This window comes from Natrix helvetica (assembly GCF_964273705.1).
Source record: "Natrix helvetica genome assembly, chromosome: 4".
Taxonomy (NCBI): domain Eukaryota; kingdom Metazoa; phylum Chordata; class Lepidosauria; order Squamata; family Natricidae; genus Natrix; species Natrix helvetica.
The window spans coordinates 171,427,317-171,449,172 of NC_138550.1; the positions used below are offsets into that span (position 1 = coordinate 171,427,317).

Below are 21,856 nucleotides of genomic sequence, written 5' to 3' on the forward strand. Positions count from 1 at the left end.
TGTAGTGCATATTGGAGCTGGAGATCCTTTGAGAGCTGTATGCAACAAAATTTCATTTTAATGTATGCCAATTAGTGTAGATTTAAAGTGACAATAAAGTTATTATTCTCTCCTGTCCTGTCCATTCTAGTCTAGTCTATTCCCATGTTCTGTTCTAGATTTTCTCAAGACAAATTGGGCATTTTCAATCCATTTACCGAGCTCCATTATGGATCCCATGGGAAATCCTTGGTGGCTTTCCCCTTGCAGCTCAGCAGATAAGAGGCCGAGTCTCCAATCAGCCTGATGCCTTCCAGATGTTGTAGGACCACAACTCCCATCCTCCTCCGCTTTACTCAGCCAGAGAGCGGACAACTCCGTTTGGTCGCCATCTGGCGGACAACCGCGGTTCTGCAGCCCAAGCTCTGCCCGTCTCGGGCTTCCTGGAGCCTTTTTGACCTCACTCAATATGGCGGCGGCGGGGAAAACAAGTCCACTTCCGGCCTGCGGCGGAAGTGTGGCTGGTTGCCATGGCCGCGATGCCGGGCCTAGCAGGAGACGCGCGCCTCGGGGGAAGGCCAGCGTGGAGCCGCGGTGAGGGGGCGAGGCGGGGCGAGGCGGGGGCGGCGGGGGTCTCCCTCCAGGGGCCTGGAGCTCAGGGGTGGGGTCACTCGGTGGGGGAAGGAGTCTCGGATTTCCTGAGGAGGGGCGCCTTTGGCCCTGTTGATGGCGGGCGAGGCGAGGGGGCGCCGGTATCCCTCCCCCCGAGGAGGGTATCCAGACCTTCCCCAGTCCGGCGATTCCGGCTTGGTCACCATTCCCATCATCCCTCGCCAGCACTGGCCTGAAAGGAAAGGAGCGGCTTGGATGATGGAGGGTGTAGTCCAAGACTCCTCCCCCGCCCCCCAGTGATGTGTTAGGGTGTTCAGTTCCTGGCCTTGGGCTCCTGCGGGTGGAAAGGCGGGGGTGGGGGAGGAGCCACCGAAGGGGCAGCGGGATGGGAGGCCACCAGGAGATCTCGCCACTGGATTAGGCGGAAGGCCCCCTTCTTGCCCCCCCCCTTTGTACTGCTGTGAATGGGGAGGCTCAGCCCCATGGGCTGGAGAGTCGGCTCTGGTAGGAGGGAGTCACCCCAGTAGGGTTTCCTGGTGGCCTCCTATTCCAGAATTTATCTGTCTGTCTCTCTGTCTGTTATCTGCCCATCTGCCTTACCCATCATCCATCCATCCATCCATCCATCCATCCATCCATCCATCTCTCTCTCAAATCTGTATAGCTAATCTATATCTGTACCAATATACCAGTATGTTTTTCTGCCTGCCTGCCTACGTATCTCTCTCTATATCTATTTGCCACACACCTTACCACAGGATGTCTCTGCCAGTTTACAATATTAAAAAAGAACTATATAGATGAAATGCTACGAAAATATAAAAATACAAAATAACACACAATGCTAATTAATTTGTAGGTCGCCCATCTTACCTCAAGGCAACTCTGGGCGGCTTGATCTGATACTAATCAATCAACCTGCCAGAGTAAGAGTGTTGGACGGGACCTTGGAGGTCTTTTAGTCCACCCCCCTGCTTGAGCAGGAGACCCCCAAGCAATCCAAGCGCCCACCCAGGGCTGACCCTTCCTTAGCAGGGTTGGGTCTCTCCAGGGGACTATTGGGGGCTGGAGGGACCCCCAAGCAATGTTCCTGGCTTAGGGATGGAGGGAGCTGAGTTGGCGAAATGCACCTGCAGGGATTATGCCCTGCGCTGGGGCCAGACTCACAAGTGTGTGCGAAGCAAGGAACAGTCTCAAGCAGGAACTTAGGAAAGGTCCCTGGTTTCCTCATAGAGACCTTAGAGCCCTCTGGTGCAATCAGTCCAAAATATTTTACATAAAATATCCCAAGTCTCTGCAGAGACAAAGCAGATGCTTTCATCCTTTGATTAATTGACTTTACTCTCTTGGTAGTTCTGAAATATGGGTGAAGCCCTTATTTATATTTAGCACACGTAGGTTTTTGGAACTTTCTTAAATTATACTGGTATAATTATACCGTATTCTTTCAAATGATCTGCAAATGTATCATTAGAAAACCCTTTTTCCCTTTTTCAAGCAATTCCATTTCAGCTGATTATACATTGGTTGATCCCCTGGCAAGCTTGATTTAATGGCTCTGTCTGTTTTTCCTCTCTAGCAGGGGGTGAAGCAGCCTGCAAATGGCCTTGGTAAACATACCAACCATTGTTGTGTGTGTGTTGGCAACTCACATGGCTTTGCTTTCTCTCTGTCTCTCTCTGTCTCTCTCTGCTTCCAGGCCAACTTGGAATTCTTGGGTTTGGAGCAGTTGTTCTTAAGAGATCCTTTCTCCTTCGGACGAGCTGTTCAGATTTTGGGGTAGAGCAGCTTGAAGAGGCTCCAAAGAGCAGTGGCTGATGATGTTATATGCATGCTGACAGCAGCAAGAACACTGCCCAAAAATGGAAGGACACTTTGATTCCCACCATGGACGAATGGCTGCAAATTGCATGGAGTTAGCAGAGAGGGCGAAATGGGCTTTGATTAAAGAAAAGAATAACACAATTTGGTTTTTATTTGGAAACCGTTTTTGGTCTTGGTGCTTCCGGTGGGGAAAAAAGGAAACCCTTGTTTTGCTGATGAGAAAGGATAATTGTTATGGAAATGGCTAGCAGATATTATTATGCAAAAGTAAAAAGTTGAGGCTGTATGTTATTACCTTATTCTACTGCACCAAAAAGAATCAAAAGTCAATGCTTTCCCTTTTCTTTTCCTTTCACCTACACTTTTCCTTCTCCCCCGTTTCCCATTATTCTCATTTTCTTTTGCATGTCTGTATTTTATATTTTGATAAGCTAATAAAACATTTAAAAATCCAAGGGCAGTGGCTGGTACCCCTGCCACCCACCCACCCACCCCCGGAGCAGAATAGTCCCTGAGTAAAAAGTGCGAATGAAAGTTGATTTGGTGGATGGGTTGTGTCCCAGAGGCAGTGTGTTGTGTGTGTTGGGCCTGGAGAGTAGCAATAGCACTTAGACTTATATACCGCTTCACAGGGCTTTACCATCCTTTCTTAAGCGGTTTACAGAGTCAGCCTCTTGCCCCCAACCATCTGGGTCCTCATTTGACCCACCTCCGAAGGATGGAAGGCTGTCAACCGGTCAGGATTGAACTTCTGGCAGACGACAGAGTTGGCCTGCAATGCTGCATTCTGTGCCACCATGGCTTCTGAATGAGATAGAAGAGGCAATATTTTTGGTGCGCTTGCTGTTTGTAGCATAGGAGCTCCATTTTTGTTTCTGGTGCATGCATGCTTTCTGGTACTCCCCGACTTGCAACCGTTCTTTTAGTGACCGATATGGCGCTGAAAAAGTGACTTATGACATGATAATCGCTACAGCATCCCCAGACGCCTGGCAATTGGCTCATACCTATGATGGGTTCCGGGATCATGTGATCCCTTTTGTCACCATCTGACAAGCAAAGTCAATGAAGAAGCCAGGTTCACTTAACCACCATGTTACTTTTAACAACTGCAGTGATTCACTTAACAACGGTGGCCAGAAAAGTCGTAAAATTGCTCAAAACCCATTTCACAACTGTCTCACTTAGCAACAGATATTTTCGACTCAATTTTGGTCGTAGGTCGAGGACTATCTATCTAAATGGGCCTTTACTCAGGGTGCCATGGTGCCCATCTCCCTTCCTTTGCCCCCATCTCTCCCAGTCAGAAACTGAAGTGCCAGCTGCCTTCCAGTCCTTGGCCAGAGGCAGGCGGGTGGTCACTGTGCGTTATCGCCCAGAGGTTTTCAAGGTGTTGAAACTGGAAATGGGAATGATGAGACTCCAACATCCTATCTCCCGCCTGCTGAGGGGGCTGCCTCTTCGGCTTTCTCCCACCAGCTTTTGGCCAGAAATTTTGCACCTCCCCGATTTACTCTTAGGAGCTACTCCCAGAATCCCCTGCGTTGTGTTAGTTTCTCATTTTCTCCTTTAATGAAGGTCTTCCTTCAGCTGGAGGCTCTCTTGTGGATGATCAAAGTCACCTCCTCCCTTTGAAGGTAGCTTGTCCCCAAGTTCCTTGCTTTAGGGTGACGCTTTCTTTATGACACCTTTTTTAAAAAGTAGTTTTTCTTCTGAGTTGCTCAGAGCAGTAAGTTATGGCATTTTTGCCCCTCCGCTTACTGGGCAGCTCTTCCTGGCAGGTTGTTTCCAAGTGCTTAGGCCAGGGGTGTCCAAACTTGGGAACTTTAAGACTTGTGGACTTCAACTCCCAGAATTCCCCAGCCAGCTCTGCTGGCTGGGGAATTCTGTGAGTTGAAGTCCACAAGTCTTAAAGTTCCCAAGTTTGGACACCCCTGGCTTAGGCAGAGTTTTACAGTCAACCTGAAACCTAGATCTTCCCTTCGCCAGTGATTCTTTCTGCTTAGAAAATTTAACCAGAGACAATTAAGGTCTGAGTTGCTGTTCAGAATTCCTTACTTTAAGGTGGTGTTCCTGACACCCGGAAGCTGTGTTTTTCCTCGCAGGTGTCCTCATTCTACCTCTGCCAGCATGATGGGCGGGGCTTTGACCAGGTAACTGGAGACAGAAGCAGGCAAAGGAAGTGCCTCTTTGGGGGAAGAGGCCCTGTGGCTGGGCCTAGATTTTGCAGGAGGCAAATATGAGCTCCGTGTGAGGCTGCTGGCTTTGAACATAACCAATATTTATTATTTGACCAGTTGAGCTTTACTAGGTGGCCAGGTTTATGAGGCCTTGTAAAACTGTAACACAGGGCTCTCCAAACTTGGCAATTTAAAGACTTATGGACTTCAACTCCCAGAATTCCCTAGCCAGCATTTAGCTGGCTGGAGAATTCTGGGAGTTGAAGTCCATAAGTCTGGGATTCTGGGAGTTGAAGTCAACAAGTCTTAAAGTTGCCAAGTTTGGAGAGCCCTGCTATAATGGTATGCGGAGATGCTCATGGGACTGGTCAGATAAGAGAATTCATAGCCCACAGCTGCAAAATGGATAGAGGAAGACTAGTAGAACAACGTAAGAAGAGTTGAAAGGGACCTTGGAGGTCTTCTAGTCCAATCTCCTGCTCAAGACGAGATCTGACACCACTTCACACAAATGGCTGCCCGATCGCTCCTTGAAAAAGCTTCTGGTGCTCAGGAGGGATGTTTCCTAGTTTCTCAGGAGTACAAATACCCTGGAAAAAAGATGAGCAGGAGGCTGATACTTTCATTCTTGCAAGGCTCTGTTACTATATCCCAAACGTGGCCACTTGAAGACTTGTGGATTTCAGCTCTCAGGATTCCTGGAGCCAGCCAGGGCGTTGAAGTCCACAAGTCTTAAAGCGGCCTAATTTGGAGACTCCTGATATAGTCTTAAAGGGAAAGGTTCCCCTCGCACATATGTGCTAGTTGTTCCTGGCTCTAGGGGGCGGTGCTCATCTCCGTTTCAAAGCCGAAGAGCCAGCGCTGTCCGGAGACGTCTCTGTGGTCATGTGGCTGGCATGATTCAATGCCAAAGGCGCACGGAACGCTGTTCCCTTCCCACCAAAGATGGTCCCTATTTTTCTACTTGCATTTTTGACGTATTTTCAAACTGCAGAAGCTGGGACAAGTAACAGCTCACTCCTTTACGCGGTGCTAGGGATTCAGACCTCCGAACTGCTGACCTTTCTGATCGACAAGCTCAGCATCTTAGCCACTGAGCCACCGCATCGCGTCCCTAATATATTGTAAGATGTAGCCTTTCAATCGAGTGACGTTAGCTCCTTTGGATGCGTTTCCTACAGGCTCTCCCTCTTTCAGGAAAGTTGCCACTGGGTGAACGGATGCCCAGAGGAGGGAGATCTGGCGTGCTGCACATTGTGCCACTTTGGGTCTTTTCTGAAGAAGAGATGGAGGTGGGGGGGGGGGGAAATGAGGCGATATTTTTGATGCAAAAGAGACCAGAGGCCTTGAAGAGTGTTTGCGTTGAGTGGGGGTGGGTGGGGGGGTTGCTAAGTCTTCCGAAGGCCGGCTGAGGATTCAGGAGGATCTCGATAAAGCTGAACGTTGGACTCTAGCTAAGAAAAGCCCACTCAGTGGTGAGAAATGCAAGAGGCAGCGCTTAGGTAGGGAGGACACGGTGTACGGGAACAAGGCAGGCAAGCACCTGGCTCAGCAGTAGTACAGGTAATCCTCAGTGACGGTAATTGAGCCCCAAAGGTGCGTCTTCAGGAGGCAATTGGACTTCCTTCTTTTTTCTCCGAAGGCATTTTGCTTCTCGTCCCAGAAGCTTCTTCACCTCTGACTGGATGCAGATAAATCCTTTCGTCCCCCCCCATCCAGTCAGAGCTGAAGAAGCTTCTGGGACGAGAAGCAAAGCGTCTTAAAAGAGAAATCAGAAAGTCCAGTTGCCTCCTTAAAAATGGCTTTTGGGCCAACCTGGATGACGGAGCATCTCCACCGACAGTCATTGAGGGGGGGGATTCCTGTTGCCAAGGCCTAGTGGTCAAGGCACCGGGCTGGGAGTTCCAGTTTCGCTTTAGGCACGGAAGCCGGTTGGGTGACTTTGGGCCAGCCACTCTTTCTCTCTCAGCCCAACCGCCTCGCAGGGTTGTCACCGAGCAGAAAGGAGGAGGAGGAGGAAGGGGAATTAAGTATGTTTGCTGCCTTGAGTTACTTAGGAAAATAACAAAGGGATGAAAATGACACTGTAGTCATGAAGCAGGAGATCATCCAATCACACTGGCCCTCTTGGCTGCGGTTGTTAAACAGAGCGCTGCGGGTTGTTAAGTGAGGATGACAGGCGGTCACTATTTGCAACCTCCTGCCAGCTTTCCCACTGACTTCACTCGTAGGAAGCCACTAAAGGTCGGAAATCCGAGGACCGTGTTACAACACCGCTGAAAAGAGTGACTTATGACCGTTTTCCCCCCTTACGACCATTGGTCACTGATGAAAATTGAAATGCTTGGTAACCGGCTCGTATTTATGACGGTTGCGGTGTCTCATTTTGCGACCTTCTGACAAGCAAAGTCAATTCACTTAACCCCCATGTGACCAGCTGAACAGCTGCAGGGCTTCCCTCAAGAGTGGCTGGGGCCTGTAACTGCAACGCCACTGCAGTTGGTTCAGAACAGTTCTGGCTTTGACTTCCTGCGTGGGGGTCCCCAGGAGAGGAGGCCTGGCCGGCCTTCTGGTCCCCTGGGGGTCTCTGCTGCATCCAGGAGGCCTTGGGTGGACCACCTGGCCTAGAAGGAGGCCCCGAGACCCCCGAGGGCTGCAAGCCCAATGAAGGTGGGTCTCTCTTTGCAGAGCGAAGAAAAGCTCTTGCTGCGTTGCTCCTCCTGCTCTTGTCAAATTCCCCACATTCCTGATTCCAGGAAGAGCCGGGGAGTTCCTGCATACCATATGCCACCGGAGGCAGGTTGCGTGGGAGCCCTGGCATGGCGTGTGAGGTGGTGGTGGTGGGGAGGAATGCTGCAGCCACTGCCTGACCGGTTGGGTGGGTGGGTGGGTGTGAGATGGGCGCAGCCGCGGCTTTTCTAGCATGGCTTAATCCAGGGCTCCTGTGCATTGATCAGTTGGCTTCCGAAGGAGACCCAGGGCCAGGAGAAGCAACAGAGGAAGAGCACAGAGGCAGGACTCTTTCGGGGTGGCAGAGTGAGTGCTGCATGCAAACGTTACCCCCGATGATTGATCTGTGGCCCCTGGAACTCCTCTTCCAAATCAGATCCAGGGAGCTGGGCCCAGGATTGGGGCTGAGTTTCAAAAAGGGGAGATCTGGGGCAGAGGGTCTTGGTTGGCCAGCTGCTTCCCAGACCTGACTGCAGCACCAGCAATCCTGGGGAGGGAGGGGGCTGCAGGGACTGGGAAGCTGAGGGGGGGCTGGGGCTCCCATATTCGCTTTGTGATGATAATGAATGCAACTTTAAAGGGGAACATTTGTAGCTCCATTACCCACGTAGGAACCTCCATCAATGCTGGAAGGGAGTGGGACTCATGGGGAGGAGGAGGGGAGGACTACTGTGGGGTCTCTGTGCTTGGTGGTTTTCCTGCAGACCTTTCATGAACCAACTGGGTAACAACATCAGTGCTAGAAGGAGTTGGGTTTGTGGAGAGTATGAGAAGGAGAATGTGGGGGGGGGGACTACTGTGGGGTCCCTGGAGCTCTCTGTGCTTGGTGGTTTTCTTGCAGGCGTTTCATGACCCAGCTAGGTCACATCATCAGTGTTAGCTTGGGTAATGGAACCTCTGCAAGAAAACTACCAAGCTCAGAGAGGACCAAGGACCCTACAGTCCTCCCCCCCCTTCCTCCTCCCCTCTTCAGACTTTGTTCCCTTCCAGCACTGATGTCATCACCTAGTTGGGTAATGAAATGTCTGCAAGAAAACCAGCTCAGAGAGGACCAAAAGGACCCTTTGAATATAACTTTGATTGTAACTCATTGACCCCTGAGCCTGGAGACGAATATAGAAATCGGGTCGCTCGCTTTAACTGAACCTTCTCTGCCTCATCGTTTCTGGAAGCCCCCAATGTTGGCCAAAGAGGGCCAGGCCCCGTTGTTTCCCCGGGATTTAGGCAATTGGTATTGCATATGCCAGGGGTGTCCAAACTTGGGAACTTTAAGACTTGTGGACTTCAACTCCCAGAATTCCCCAGCCAGCTGGGGAATTCTGGGAGTTGAAGTCCACAAGTCTTAAAGTTCCCAAGTTTGGACACCCCTGGCATATGCTCATTGTAATGCAGGCGGTGTTTTAGGAAATTATGCACCAGCGTGCATTTTTTTTTGGGGGGGGGGGGGTTGGGTGAGGTTGGCAGCAAAACTCAGTTTTGCAACTTGCCCAGAGGGTGCCAATGTCTTCTGTTTGCATATAAAGCTTATTTGTCTGCTTTTATTAGCAGCTCCAGGAGAGCTAATCCCACCCCTCTCTGATGGGACTAGAAATCCCCGATTGCTTTCCCCCCCCCTTTGCTCACATGGGAGATATTTATCAAGAACTTTCCCAAAACGTTTCCCAGTAAGCTGATTATGTGGCAACCAAGTACAATTACATTTTTTTTAAAAAAATTGGAATCCTAGGATTGGAATCCGGGGTGGAATTCTGGGGTAGCTCTGCGGTTTAGCTCGGTCTGGTTTAACGGTCGTAGCTCCTCCTAATGACAGGCTGAGCTGTGAGCCATTCTGGCTGTAAGGAATCTTAGCTTTATGGCACTTGGACTAAGTCGGTTCCTTTGTAAGAGCCGTTTGGTGGGCCACGATCAGCGTGTTAAACCCCAGTCGATGGGGGTCCTCGGAGAAAGAAATGGGGACGTTTACGTCCTCCTGAGCCATTGTGGCCCAAGTGAGTCTGGCCGGATTTTGGTGGCCATTTGGTGATGTGGCAGATGGGCAGATGATGCCGGCTAGGAGTTGCCTGCTGCCTTCCTGGCTCTGGAGAGATGCAGGGTGGAGTGAGGAAGCAGCAGGGTAGGTCTCCGGTTTCTGGAACCTGAAGCAATGTTTATGTATACGGATTTAAAATGTATCTAGGCCACCTTTAACAGGAACTCCCCAGCCACGTGACAGGTAGTCCTCGGTTTATAACCATTCATTTGGTGTCCCAAAGAGGCGACTGGACCTTCTGGTTTTTCTTTGAAGAGGTTTCGCTTCTCATCCCAGAAGCTTCTTCAGCTCTGACTGGATGGTGGGGAACATAAGGAGTTATGCTTCTTGCAGACAGCTGGTCATTTCAAGGACTATAAATCCTTCCATTGCTCACCATCCAGTCAGAACTGGAGAAGCTTCTTGGATGAGAAACGAAACGTCTCCCAAGAAAAAGCCAGAAAGCCCAGTTGCCTCCTGAAAAAGGACCCTTGGCACTGAAAAAAGGGACTTATGACCGTTTTTCACACTTACAACCGTTGCAGCATCCCTTTGGTCATGTGATCAACCTTTGGACATACCTGTGGCCGTCACAATGTCCCCGGGTCAAGTGGTCCCCTTTTGCGACCTCATGAGCAGCAAAATCAGTGGGGAAGCCATATGCACTTACGGTAACATCCGTGTCACTGACAACAACTGCAGTGATTCACTTAACAACTGGTCATAAAATGGGAAAAACGAATGTTTTGCTTAGCAAGATAAATGTGGGGATCATTGTGGTCATATGTCAAGGGCTACCTGTATTCCCCCCCCCCACTAATGTCCAGGGCTTTGTGAACGTTGCATGTCCGCATTTCCCCCCCTGCTCTGTAATTGAGGTCAGCATTAGAATCGGAAAGGCTTTGGCAGAATTTCTGATAGTTGCAAAGTCCTCTTTTCAGGACACCCAATGCAGACAGTCTGTAGAGATTCTCCGTCCTCCAGGTCCCAAAGGTGCTTTTTCCAGGAGGCAGCTGGACTTTCTGGTTTTTTCTTTTGAAGACGTTTTGCTTCTCATCCGAGAAGCTTCTTCAGCTCTGCCTGGATGGTGGGGAAGGGAAGGATTGATGCTCCTTGCAGGCAGCTGGTCACTTGCATTCATTTAGAGGGTCGTTGAGGCCACTTGGAGGTTTACCTGTGTCCTTGGGGTCACCTGAGAGGTGCAAATGGTTCCCTCTGGGAATCCATTCCTACTCCCACACCATTCAAAGGCTCTTCATCGGAGGTGGCTTGCTCCCAGTTCGGCCAAACTGGTAGTGGAATTCTGGCCTGGGTCGCAGAACCAGCAGTGACCCAGGCCTGCCACACCCCCCCAAACCGGTTCCCTCGCCGCCGCTGGGCCACGGCCATTTTGGTCTTTAGTGACTGCGTGTGCACAGTTCACTGTAAATTGTTCTGCACATGCATGAAGAACCATTGAGATTGAACAGCGCACGAGCCCGGGTTGCGAACTGGTAGTAAAACTGGCAACAACCCACCCCAGGTGTTCACCCCAAATGGTATATCTGAAGGTCCAGAGGAAAAAGTGCAGACCACAGGGACTAGGAGCCCTGCTGGTAAGCCTGGTCTGACTGGCTCAATGGGAGGAAGGACTGGGGGCGACAGGACAGCAAGTCTCCCAAGGTCTCAGGACTTTTCACAAGGAAGTTGGGGGTCAGGCTATTCTTCAAAGTAGCCCAAGGCAGGACAAGAAGCAATGGAGGGAAACTAACCAAGGAGAGAAGCAACCAAAAACTCAGGAGGAATTTCCAGAGAGTGAGGATAATTAATCCGTGAAATGGCTTGCCCTCAACTTTAAGACTTGTGGCTGGCTAGGGAATTCTGGGAGTAGAAGTCCACAAGTCTTAAAGCTCCCAAGGTTGGACACCCTTGCTCTAGAGGTTTTGGGCGCTCCATCCCTGGGGGGTTTGAAGAAGAGACTAAATAACCATTTGTCTCCTGCTTGAGCAGGAGGTTGGACTAGAAGACCCCCAGAGGTCCCTTCCAACTCTGTTATTCTGTTATTGCTCTGGGCCAGTCTGCTGCCTATCCTCAGGGCCCTCAGGCCCTTAAATCATTTACAGTTCCCCCCCCTCCCCAAGCCCTATATAAGTCTCTCGCTCAACTCCCCCCTGCAATTTGCTCCAAGGCAATGGTGCCCCAGTCAGCCCCTCCCAGGGGGATTAGGTAGGAAGGCTGCAGAGGCCGGGAAATGCCTAATTGCTGGGGGTCCCTGTCTGAAGAGGAGGGGACCCAGGGCTGAGAAGAGCCCCCTCCTCCCCCTTTTGGTAACCTGATCTGCTTTGTGTTACCTCCGGGCCATTGGCTTCAACTCTGCCCGTGGGCTAATCCCGGAGGAAGGCAGGCAGGGCGAGGGCCCAGTGGGGGCTTAGGTGTTCTGGGCGTGGGGCAGCCTCTAAGCCCTGCCTGACCAGCTTCCTTCTTCCTCTTCTGCTGCAGGACTTCCCGGGCAGACCTTGGCTGGAGACGACGGCGGGAAGCTCAGCCCAGCGCCCAAGTAGTGCCGCGCCAAGGGAGGAGTCTCCAGCCAGCCGGCGACCGGTTTGTCCCGCGGTGCTCCGGAGCAGCTGGAGTGGAAGAGCCCCCGTGAAAGCAGCCGACGGCTCCCAGGAAGGAAGGAAGGTCGGCGGAGGTTTCTGTTTATTTACCCGCCCACTTGTTAGCCCGGTTGCTGGAGGCGAGGGGAGCCCGTGCCTTGTGGGGAGAAGGCGAGCGAAAGACCTCCCCACCGAGGACCTTGTTCTGAAGCAGCTGCCGGATCGGGGCAGTCCGGAGCAAAGGGAGGCTTGCAATGGGCAGCCAGCTGTGGATTCTGCACGGAAGAAGATGAAGCTGTGGGCAGGTCCTGCCGGGGGCTCCTTCTCTGGCTGGGGGAGGCTGTGGGCCCCTCTCGGGAGTGTGACGGCCGTTCAGAAGGATCTGCCCTCAGGCGCCGAAGTCCTCTTTTAGGGACGCCGGAGGAGACACAGAGTGGAGGAGCGTTGCAAAGAGAAGGAGACCCCCGTCAGAGTCAGACCTCCCCTCTCCCCACGGGGACACCTGGGAACTGGGCTCCCTGGAACTTTGATTGATCAAGAGGGGCTGAGACACAGGCTGCCTTGGCCGCTTGAAGCATGAAGGGCTGATGCTTGGCTGTTCTCCCCAGTTGCCTTTGGGGGTCTTTGAACATGGAGGACCCCTCCCTGCTCCGGCTGGAGCCCCTCACCCTGCCTTAGGGGGGCAGCCAAAGTGCCTCCCGAGCCCCCCCCCACAAGGGCCACTTCACAAATCCTTCTTTTCCCGAGTGCCCATTTTCACAGGTTAGGCTTTGCACCGGCTGCGGATAGGCTCCCTTGGGTGATTAAAAACCAGCTTTCTCCCAAATTTGTGAAGATGCCCTTTGAGCGGCCCGGGTGTCGCCCTCTTCCTGCCAGGCTCCTCTGAAGATTCGGTGCTCGAGAGAGAGAGAGAGAGAGAGCTCTTTGCCCCTCGCCCCGTCTGCCCCCCTCCATCATCTCCAAATGGCAGACCACCTGGAGCTGCTGGCAGAGATGTCAGCGGTTGCCCGGATGGGCACCCAGGAGCGGCTGAAGCATGCCCAGAAGCGCCGCACCCAGCAGCTGAAGAAGTGGGCGCAGTTTGAGAAGGACGTGCAGGGCAAGAGGGCTAAAGGGGAGAAGAAGAGGAGGAGGACCGCCCAGCAGGACAAGAAGGTCGTCTTTCCCGAGAACGTCTGGCTTCTGGAGGCTGCCAGCCGCAACGATGTGGAGGAAGGTAGGTGGGGGAAACGCCCCTTTTGCGCAGGTTCCAAGAGCCTCCAGAGAGTTGGGCCCCCAAGGCTTTCCCTGCTCAGATCAGTGGCCCTTTGGACACAGTTGGAAGGAAGAAATAGAGGTGGTCCTCCACTTACGACCACAATTGAGCCCAACATTTCCGTTGTTAGGTGAGACATTTGTTCAGTGAGTTTTGCCCCATTTTTATGACCTTTCTTGCCGCCGTTGTTAAATGAATCACTGCAGTTGATAAGTTCGTAACCTGGTTGTTAAGGGGAACTGGCTTCCCCATTGGCCTTGTTGGTCAAACAGTTTGGTCAAAAGGGGGTGGTCCCATCACCCCGGGCCCTCCTGCCCAGCCTCCGAATTGCCATGACCTGATTGTGGAGAGGCTACAGAGGTCGTAACTGTGAAACAATGGCCATCACCAACTTTCCTCAGGGCCCTTTGAACAGCCAGCAAAGGAATTGTCGTGAATGGTTGCGTTCCCCTTGAGTGGCGTCTGCTGTGAACTCGGTGTGGCCTCAGGAAGGGCATCCGGCCTTGGCTCTACCCACAGTTAGGGCATCACTGGTCCTAAAAAGGGAGTTTTCCATTGATATTTGGAAGGCCGGGGGTGTCACGTCCACCTTTTCCAACTGTTGGCCCCTTCTTCTTCTTCTTCTAGGCCAGTGCTGGGGAAGCTTTCCAAAGGGGAGCGCAGGCTCCAGGGGGGGAATCCGGCAGGTTCTGGCAGGTTCAGGAGAACCGGGAGCAGGAAACAGGCCGATGCCGCCACTGGCTGGCCCCAGAATGGGGATTTTGCAGTAGCCTTCCCCTGCCACGCCCACACAGCCACGCCCACAGAACCGGTAGTTACAAAAGTGGAATTTCGCCCCTGGAGTCTGTGACACCCACACGCCAGGCCCTCAGCCTGCAAGAGGCGTTATAAAGGGGGAATGCGCACACCCGTGCACACTGGGAGGTGAACTTCCAGTTTCCCACACAGGCAGGCGCACTGGCCACCCAGCCTTCTGGTTATGGGTGCGCATGACCATCAGCTGGCCCGCGCACATGCCCCCGCCGGAAAACCTCCCAGTTTCCAGCACTGGAATGGACAAAGGCCAGCGGACCATTGCGCATGGATTTGAGCCAGAAACCCAGAAGAGGAACGGGCAACGGGTCATGTGCCAGGCGACGTGGCTCCTTCGCGTGCCCCTTGGGTTTGCCATCACGGTTCTAGACCCAGCAGCCTCTTCCTGTGGTCCCTGGTAGGTGGGTTTTTTCAGCCCCCATCAGCCCCCCATCCCTTTCGGTTCCTGAGCATGCCTGAGGGGCCTGGTTGGGTTAGGGTTGGGCTGTCCTGGGGGCTGCCAGTTGATGCTGGAGGAAGGGGCTTTGCTACCAGGGAAGGAGAACCTGAGCTCAGGGTTGGAAGGAGGGTCCCTGGTGCTCTCTCAGCTGGGTGCTTTGCTTGCAGATCTTTCATTGCCCAACTAGGTAACATCATCAGTGCTAGCGGCTTTGTTAGAAGGGGCCTTGCTTTGTAGCCAGCCAGCTTCCCAATTATGCATTGTTTTTAAAATCAAAACCGTCTTTAAAAGAATTAAACTTAGGATGCAATTTCTAGTTAGAGACAGTCTTTTAAAAAAATTAAAAGTTGGGGGGGGGGGGCGCAGTTGCTGTCCCTGTCCAGAGGGCTCCAACCTTGGCAATGCCGAGACTTGTGGACTTCAACTCCCAGCATTCCCCAGCCAGCCTGTGGTTTGAAGATGGAAGGTGTTTCTAAAGCCCACCTGGCCATAGCTGCCCATTTCCCTGCCTGCCTTCCCGGCAGCTTCTCTGGACCCGTCTGCGTGGCCTCCCTTTTCCCTTTTGGCCGAGGGGAATCCTCCCCTTTCCTCCGCAGCTGCCTTCACTCTGTTGTCATCCTTGCCTTTGGAAGGGAGGGCAACCAGATCACTGGATCCCGTCTCTCTGGGGAGGGGCCGCCTGGGACGCCCCCTGAGTGGAAGGGAGCCATTTCAGAAGGTGCCAAGCTTGGAGCTGAGGAGAGCCCAACGGGGGGGGGGGAGGGGGCTGACTGGCCGGTTCCATGCAGCCAACCCTTCTCTAGTCAAACAGCCCCTTCCCCACCCCACGGGGGCATTGTAAGCCGAGAGCTGGTACAGCCTATGACCGTGATGGCAAACCTATGGCCCGCGTGCCCAAAGTCTCACGCAGAGGAGCCCTGTTGCCTGGCACGTGTGGCGATGCCCGTTCCTCTTCTGGGTTTCTGGCACGCATGCGTGTGCAACCCCCAGCTGGCCTTGGTGCATGCGGCAGTGCCAGAAAGGGGAACGTTTTCTGGCATGTGCCCCAGTAAGCAGAAGGCCGGCCGCGGTGCAGGCATGTCCTGGGAATCGGAAGTTCATTTCCCAGCACCCCCCCCCTCTGTACAACTCCTCTTCCAGGTTGTGGGCCCCACGTGTGTACCTGTGCAGACGCTCCCTTTTCGCCCCAGAAGGTTCGCCATCAGTGGCCTACGCCATTCCTCGCAGGGCTCCTCGCCACCGGACAACTGGCCACGGGGGAAGCGTTGCCACTAATATCCAAGGAGGAGTGGAACAGAATCACTCAAGAAAGGATGGCCAGAAGGGCCAAAGGGACATGTGGATGGCCCAAAATTAAGTTTTCAAGTTATTTTAAACGATTCAATGGAGTTGTTGAATTGTCCCGCAGTGAGTTGGCTGTGGGCGGTGGTCCCACCCCGCCCGGCGGCCCTTGTCCTCTTCCGCTGAGGTCTCCGAAGGTGCCCCCACCGAGGCAACCCTTCGTGCCTTTGCAGGGACCCCCTGACATGCTGGTCAAAGGAGGCGCCCTCCGTGGAGCCGAGGGACTTCAGGCAGACGGCGCCTTTTTTGGGGGGGGGGGGGGGACTAGTTCAAAATGCCATTTTTTCCATATATGCTCCATTTACGCCCAGAGTAAAAACGGAGTAGAGCTGCCTTCGACCACTGAGCCCCACCTGTCTGGGATGGTCCTATAAGGTCTCCTGCCTTGGGCAGGGGTTGGACTAGAAGACCCCCAAAGGAGAGCCAGTTTGCATAGTGGTTAAGGCTGTGGGCTAGAAAGTGAGAGGCTGTGAGTTCAAGTTCTGCCTTAGCCATGAAAGCCATCTGGGCTCCTTGGACCAGTCTCTCTCTCTGTGTCTCTCCCCCCCTTCTCTAGCTCTCCTCCTTTCTCTTTCTTTCTCTCTTCTCTCTTTCTTTCTCTAACTCTACTCTTTCTCTCTCCCCACTCCCTCTCTCCTCTCTTTCTCTAGCTCTCCTCCTTTCTCCCTCTCTCTTTTCTTTACTCTCTCTAACTCCTCTCTTTCTCTCCACCTCCCTCTCTCTTTCCTTCTCTAGCTCTCCTCCTTTTTCTCTCTTTCTCTTTCCTTCACTCTCTCTTTCTCTAACTCCTCTCTTTCTCTCCACCTCCCTCTCTCTCCTTCCTTCTCTCTCTTTCTCTAGCTCTCCTCCTTTCTCTTTCTTTACCTCTCGCTCTCTTTCTCTAACGCCACATTCTCTCTTCCCCTCCCTCTCTAGGTTTCTTCCTTTCTCTCTCTCTCTTTCTCTCTCTCTCTCTCTTTCTCTAGCTCTCCTTTCTCTCTCTCTCTCTTTCCTTCTCTCTCTCTCTCTTAACTCCTCTCTTTCTTTCCCCCACAAATTCACCTCACAGGGTTGTTGTTGTTGTTGTGGGGAAATAGGAGGAGGCAGGAGCATCAGAGGCATGTGTGCCTCATTGAGTTATTTGTACAAATAATGAAGGCAGGATGTATGTATATATATAAACAAACAAACAGAGCTGGAACTGCTGCCTTCCTCCGAGGCCAGAGACGGGGCTGCCTCCTCCTGCCTGCTCCTCCCTTGGTAACCTTTGAGGGAGATTAAAACAAACATAACCAACAGCCTGGCAGAAAGAGAGAAAGAAAGAAAGAAAGAAAGAAAGAAAGAAAGTAGAGGATGGAGCAGAGACATAATTACAGTTTACTCCTATTTTAGAGACTTCCCCAAGGAAGCAAGGCGGTGATTTCTTTGTGGGGACAAACAAGAAGCCTTTTGTTTTATGTATCTCCCAGAATTAGGGCAGGCACATGGGCAAGGAGGTGGGCAGCCTTTGCACGGCCCGTGTTGCAACGTTTAATCCTTTTTCCTCCCCAGGGGCATCGGGATACAAGAGGAGGGTTGTGCCCATTACGGTCAGATAATTTTTGGCGGCTCTGCGCTTTTTGTTTTTTTTAAAAAAAATAGAAACAGACGCTGTAAGGTTATTATGGTCCATCAATGCTCAGCTCTTCTATAGAGATCCGGGATGGGGAACCTGTGGCACCTTTGCCCAAAGTGGCGCCCGAAGCCATGTTGCCCAGCATGCACAGCCTTCCCTGTTTGTCTCCCTGCTTTCTGGCGCCCGTGGTGACCCCCAGCTGTGCTTTGCGCACGCCGGCCAGTTAATTATCGTGTGCCCATGCAGGCCAGAACCTGGAGGTTCAGCTTTTTCAGATTGTGGTTTGTTCGCCACACTGCAGTGCTGAAAAGTGGCCTGTGCATGCGCTCCGGCCAGCTGATTTTCGGGCACACCGAACCCGGACGTTCAGCTTTTCTGGAGCAGACGCTGCCGAGCACCCAGGTACGACGTTTCTGTGCGACCTTTTGGCCCTCGGTGCCGCAAAGGTTCCCCGTCGTCCCTGATGTAGATCCTAATTTCTCATAGTTTTTCATTTCCCTTTAACAGATTAACAGAGTTGGAAGGGACCTTGGTGGTCATCTAGTCCAACCCCCTGCCCAAGCGGGAGACCCTGCTCTCAACTAGCGCAGTGCGGCATTTTCAGGCACTTGAGTTTTGTCTCCCCATTTATTCAGTTGCATGAAAAGGACGCGAGGGCAAAAGTCCCCACCGATTCTGGGAAGGCACTTTCTGGACCGCAAGGCTCCCTTCGTTTTTCCAGAGAATGGTCACGTCCAAGAATTGACCATCCGGATTCCTTCGGTTTGTTAAGTATTAAGTACAGGCAGTCCTCTACTTACAGCCACAGTTCAGCCCCAAATTTCTGTTGCTAAGCGGGACAATTGTTAAGGCAGTCTTGCCCTAGTTTACAATCTGCCTTGCAGTTGTTGTTACTAAAACGGCCGTTAAGTGAATCTGGCTTTGCTCGTCCGAAGGTCACCAAGGGGGTTCATCATGTGACCCTCGGACACCACAATCGTCATAAATGTGAGTCAGTTGCCGAATTTTGATCCCGTCAACATGGAGATGTTGCAGTGGTTGTTAAGTGTGAAAAACGATCATAAGTCCCTTTTTTTTAGTGCCGTTGTAATTTTGAATGGTCACTGAATGAACTATAGTAAGTTGAGGAATACCTGTAATTTATTATTTGGAAACCAATAATTCATCCTTCTTAATAGGCAGCATTCCGAACACTTTCACCATTTAATCTGAGTCTTTTGGCTTAGAAAAAAATAACTACTAGAAGAACTAAAACTAAGCAAGGAAGAAAAGAAAACTATTTAGAGGGGTAGGGATGGAAGAAACAGAAGCAAAATTAGATGATGCCTTCTCTGATGCTTGTGGTGTTTGAAGTAACCCTAGCCTATATTTACAGCAAGTTGAAGCTTGGAGGAAAGGAGAGGACTGGAGCAATCCTTGGCCCCACTTTGTAGCTCAAGAGAAAGCAGAAGCTCAGATCGGACGCTGGAAACAGAAATCTCTGCCCACAAGGAAGACAGTCAAACAAGAAAGCAAACCGTGGGGCTGTGACCACCAGAAACAGCAGACAGAGCAGATATTCTTTATCCTAAAACATAGAATCCTAGGGACCCTGGAGGTCTTCTAGTCCAACCCCCAGCCTAGGCAGGAAACCCTATACCGTTCCAGACAAATGACTATCCAACATCTTCTTAAAGACTTCCAGTGTTGGGGCATTCACAACTTCTGGAGGCAAGTTTAATCCACTGATTAATTGTTCTCACTGTCAGGAAATTTCTCCTCAGTTCTAAGTTGCTTCCCTCCTTGATTAGTTTCCACCCATTGCTTCTTGTCCTGCCTTCTGGGGCTCTGGAGAAGAGGTTGAGCCCCTCTTCTTTGTGGCAGCCCTTTAGATATTGGAAGACTGCTATCCTGTCTCCCGGTTCCCTCAACCATTCCTCATACCGTTTAGCCTTCGGCCCCTTGGTCATTCTTGGTTGCTCTTCTTAGACTTAGTTCCCTTCATTTGTTAGTACAGGTTGTCCTCGACTTACGACCACCGTGGAGCTCAGAATTTATGTTACTAAGTGAGAAATTCTGTGACTTTTGCCCCATTTTTACAACCTTCCTTGCCACAGTTGTTAAGTGAATCACTGCCGTTGTTAAATTAGTCACATGGTTGTTAAGTGAATCTGGCTTCCCCATTGACTTTGCTTGTCAGAAGGTCCAAAAGGGGATCACATCATCCCACCACACTGCGACCGTCATAAGTCCATCCCAGTTGACAAGCCTCTGAATTTTGACCAGGTGACCACGGGGACGTTGCAGTGGGTGCAAGTGGGGAAAATGGTCCTAAGCCCCCCTTTTTTTGCCAGTGCCATTGTAGCTTTGAACGGTCACTAATTGAAATGTTGTAAGACAAGGACTAACTGCAGCTCATTGGAAGATCCTTCATGCAACTTCACAGATCTTCTTCATTGAGATGCTTATTTCAATTGTGAGGTTTTAAAAACTGAAGCAAAGCAGCAGCTAATGGAAAGATTCCTCCCAGCTGTGGGAATATTTTGTGCATCAACTCGACAGCCTCAGTCTCAGGAAAAAAGGGCTGGAATAAAAATAAAATTTAGGAAGCTTAAAAGAGGCAAATAGAGCATAGAATAATAAAGTCGGATGGGACCTCGGTGGTCTTCTAGTCCAACCCTCTACTTGAGCAGGTGATCCCAGATACCTTTTCAGCACCGAGTGGGCCGAAACGTGTGGGCATGTGTGCGCGCACCGGAGTGCCGGAAACCCGAAGACCAGCTGGCCAGCACATGCAGGCCTGTTTTTTCCATTTTTCAGGCTGTTTTCACGCCGGTTTTGGCCCAAAACAGCCCAACAAACAGCCTGAAAACAGCCCGAAAATGTCCTGTGTTTTGGGTATTCTCTGGGCCGTTCTTTGGCTGTTTTTGACGGTTTTCAGGTCGTTTTCCACCACTCTGGCGCCTGCGAAGACATGTGCGCCAGAAACAAAAAGAGCAGCTGGCAACGGCACCCTTGCCCACACGGAGGGCTCTGCGTACCACCTCTGGCACGCGAGCCCTAGGTTCCCCATAGTTCCCCTCTATATACCCTTTCAGGCAAGTGGTATGAAGTGGGACGGGGTCTCCTGCTTGAGCAGGGCGTTGGACCTTGGAAATCGGCACGAAAGAAACCAATTCTGCCTACTCAGCAGGAAACGGGAGGTTGACCTCTGGAGTCTAGAAGGCCGGCAAGAATTCGGTGTATAACAGCCCAAAGACCAGCCGCAACTGGCGACTCCAGGAAAAGAAAACCAGGATCTCTTGTTTTATGGAACACAGATTAGGGATGTGGCACTTCCAAGACTTATCACAGTTACAACTTCCTGCTAGGCTTTGTTGGCATAAGAACAGAATTGCCTCCTGGTGGACCTTGAAATCCCCGCTCCAGGGCTGGGGGGAAATGGGAACATTCTCATCCATTCCACCAATCCAAGGGGACAGAACTGGGAGGGGAAAGAAATCCTTCAGGGCAGGGCTGGGCAATTATGGCCACTTACGACCCACGGACTCCCAGAACTCCTTACGGCTCAGAATTCGTATTTTTATCTAAGCATAAAATACAAAATTATAAAGAAAAATGAAAATAGAGCAGGGGTGTCCAAACTTGAGAACTTTAAGACTTGTGGACTTCAACTCCCAGAATTCCCCAGCCAGCATGGCTGGCTGGGGAATTCTGGGAGTTGAAGTCCACAAGTCTTAAAGTTCCCAAGTTTGGACACCCCTGAAATAGAGGTAAAAAAGGAAAGGGAGAAAAGGGGGGGGGGAACCAAAAGGAAAACCATTGACTTTCGATTCCTTTTGGTGCAATCACGCAAAACCTCCACTTTTTACTTTTATATCGTAATATACGCTAGCCATTTCTGTAACACCGAACCTACCTAATCAGCGAAACCCAAAATCAAAGTTTCATTTTTTTTTCTCTCCACCCCAGAAGCCATTTCCAACTAAAAACAAAATTAATTGTGTTCTTCTTCTCTTTAAACAATACAGTACAATACAATAGTAGAGTTGGAAGGGACCTTGGAGGTCTTCTAGTCCAACCCCCTGCCTAGGCAGGAAACCCTATACCGTTTCAGACAAATGGCTATCCAACATCTTCTTAAAGACTTCCAGTGTTGGGGCATTCACAACTTCTGGAGGCAATTTCTGTTCCACTGGTTAATTGTTCTCACTGTCAGGAAGTTTCTCCTCAGTTCTAAGTTGCTTCTCTCCTTGATTAGTTTCCACCCATCGCTTCTTGTTCTGTCCTCAGGTGCCTTGGAGAATAGCTTGACTCCCTCTTCTTTAATCAAAGTGGTCAATTTAGCCCCCTCTGCTAACTCGGTCAAATTCTGTAGCCATCGGTCCATTGTGGACACTGAAGTGCCCTTCCATTTTTGTGCTCATCTTGCTCCTTCGACCTGTATAGCCTCTAAGTTCCATTTCCCCCCCCCCCAGGTTCCTGATCCATTAGACCTAAAAGATACGTCTCTGGTTTTGTGTTTA

The 21,856-nt window shown here is 51.4% G+C and overlaps 1 protein-coding gene across 1 annotated transcript in view; it reads left to right on the forward strand.

Annotated features, from left to right (window-relative positions):
* Positions 1-7,543: 7,543 nt before the first annotated feature.
* The window catches only part of PPP1R16A (protein phosphatase 1 regulatory subunit 16A), a 30,867-nt gene continuing 16,554 nt past the window's right edge, over positions 7,544-21,856 (forward strand). The window contains exons 1-2 of the mRNA XM_081953251.1: positions 7,544-7,631; positions 11,812-13,125. Of these exons, the coding sequence (XP_081809377.1) occupies positions 12,873-13,125 (253 nt within the window). The 5' untranslated portion in view covers positions 7,544-7,631; positions 11,812-12,872. The remainder of the gene's footprint in view (positions 7,632-11,811; positions 13,126-21,856) is intronic.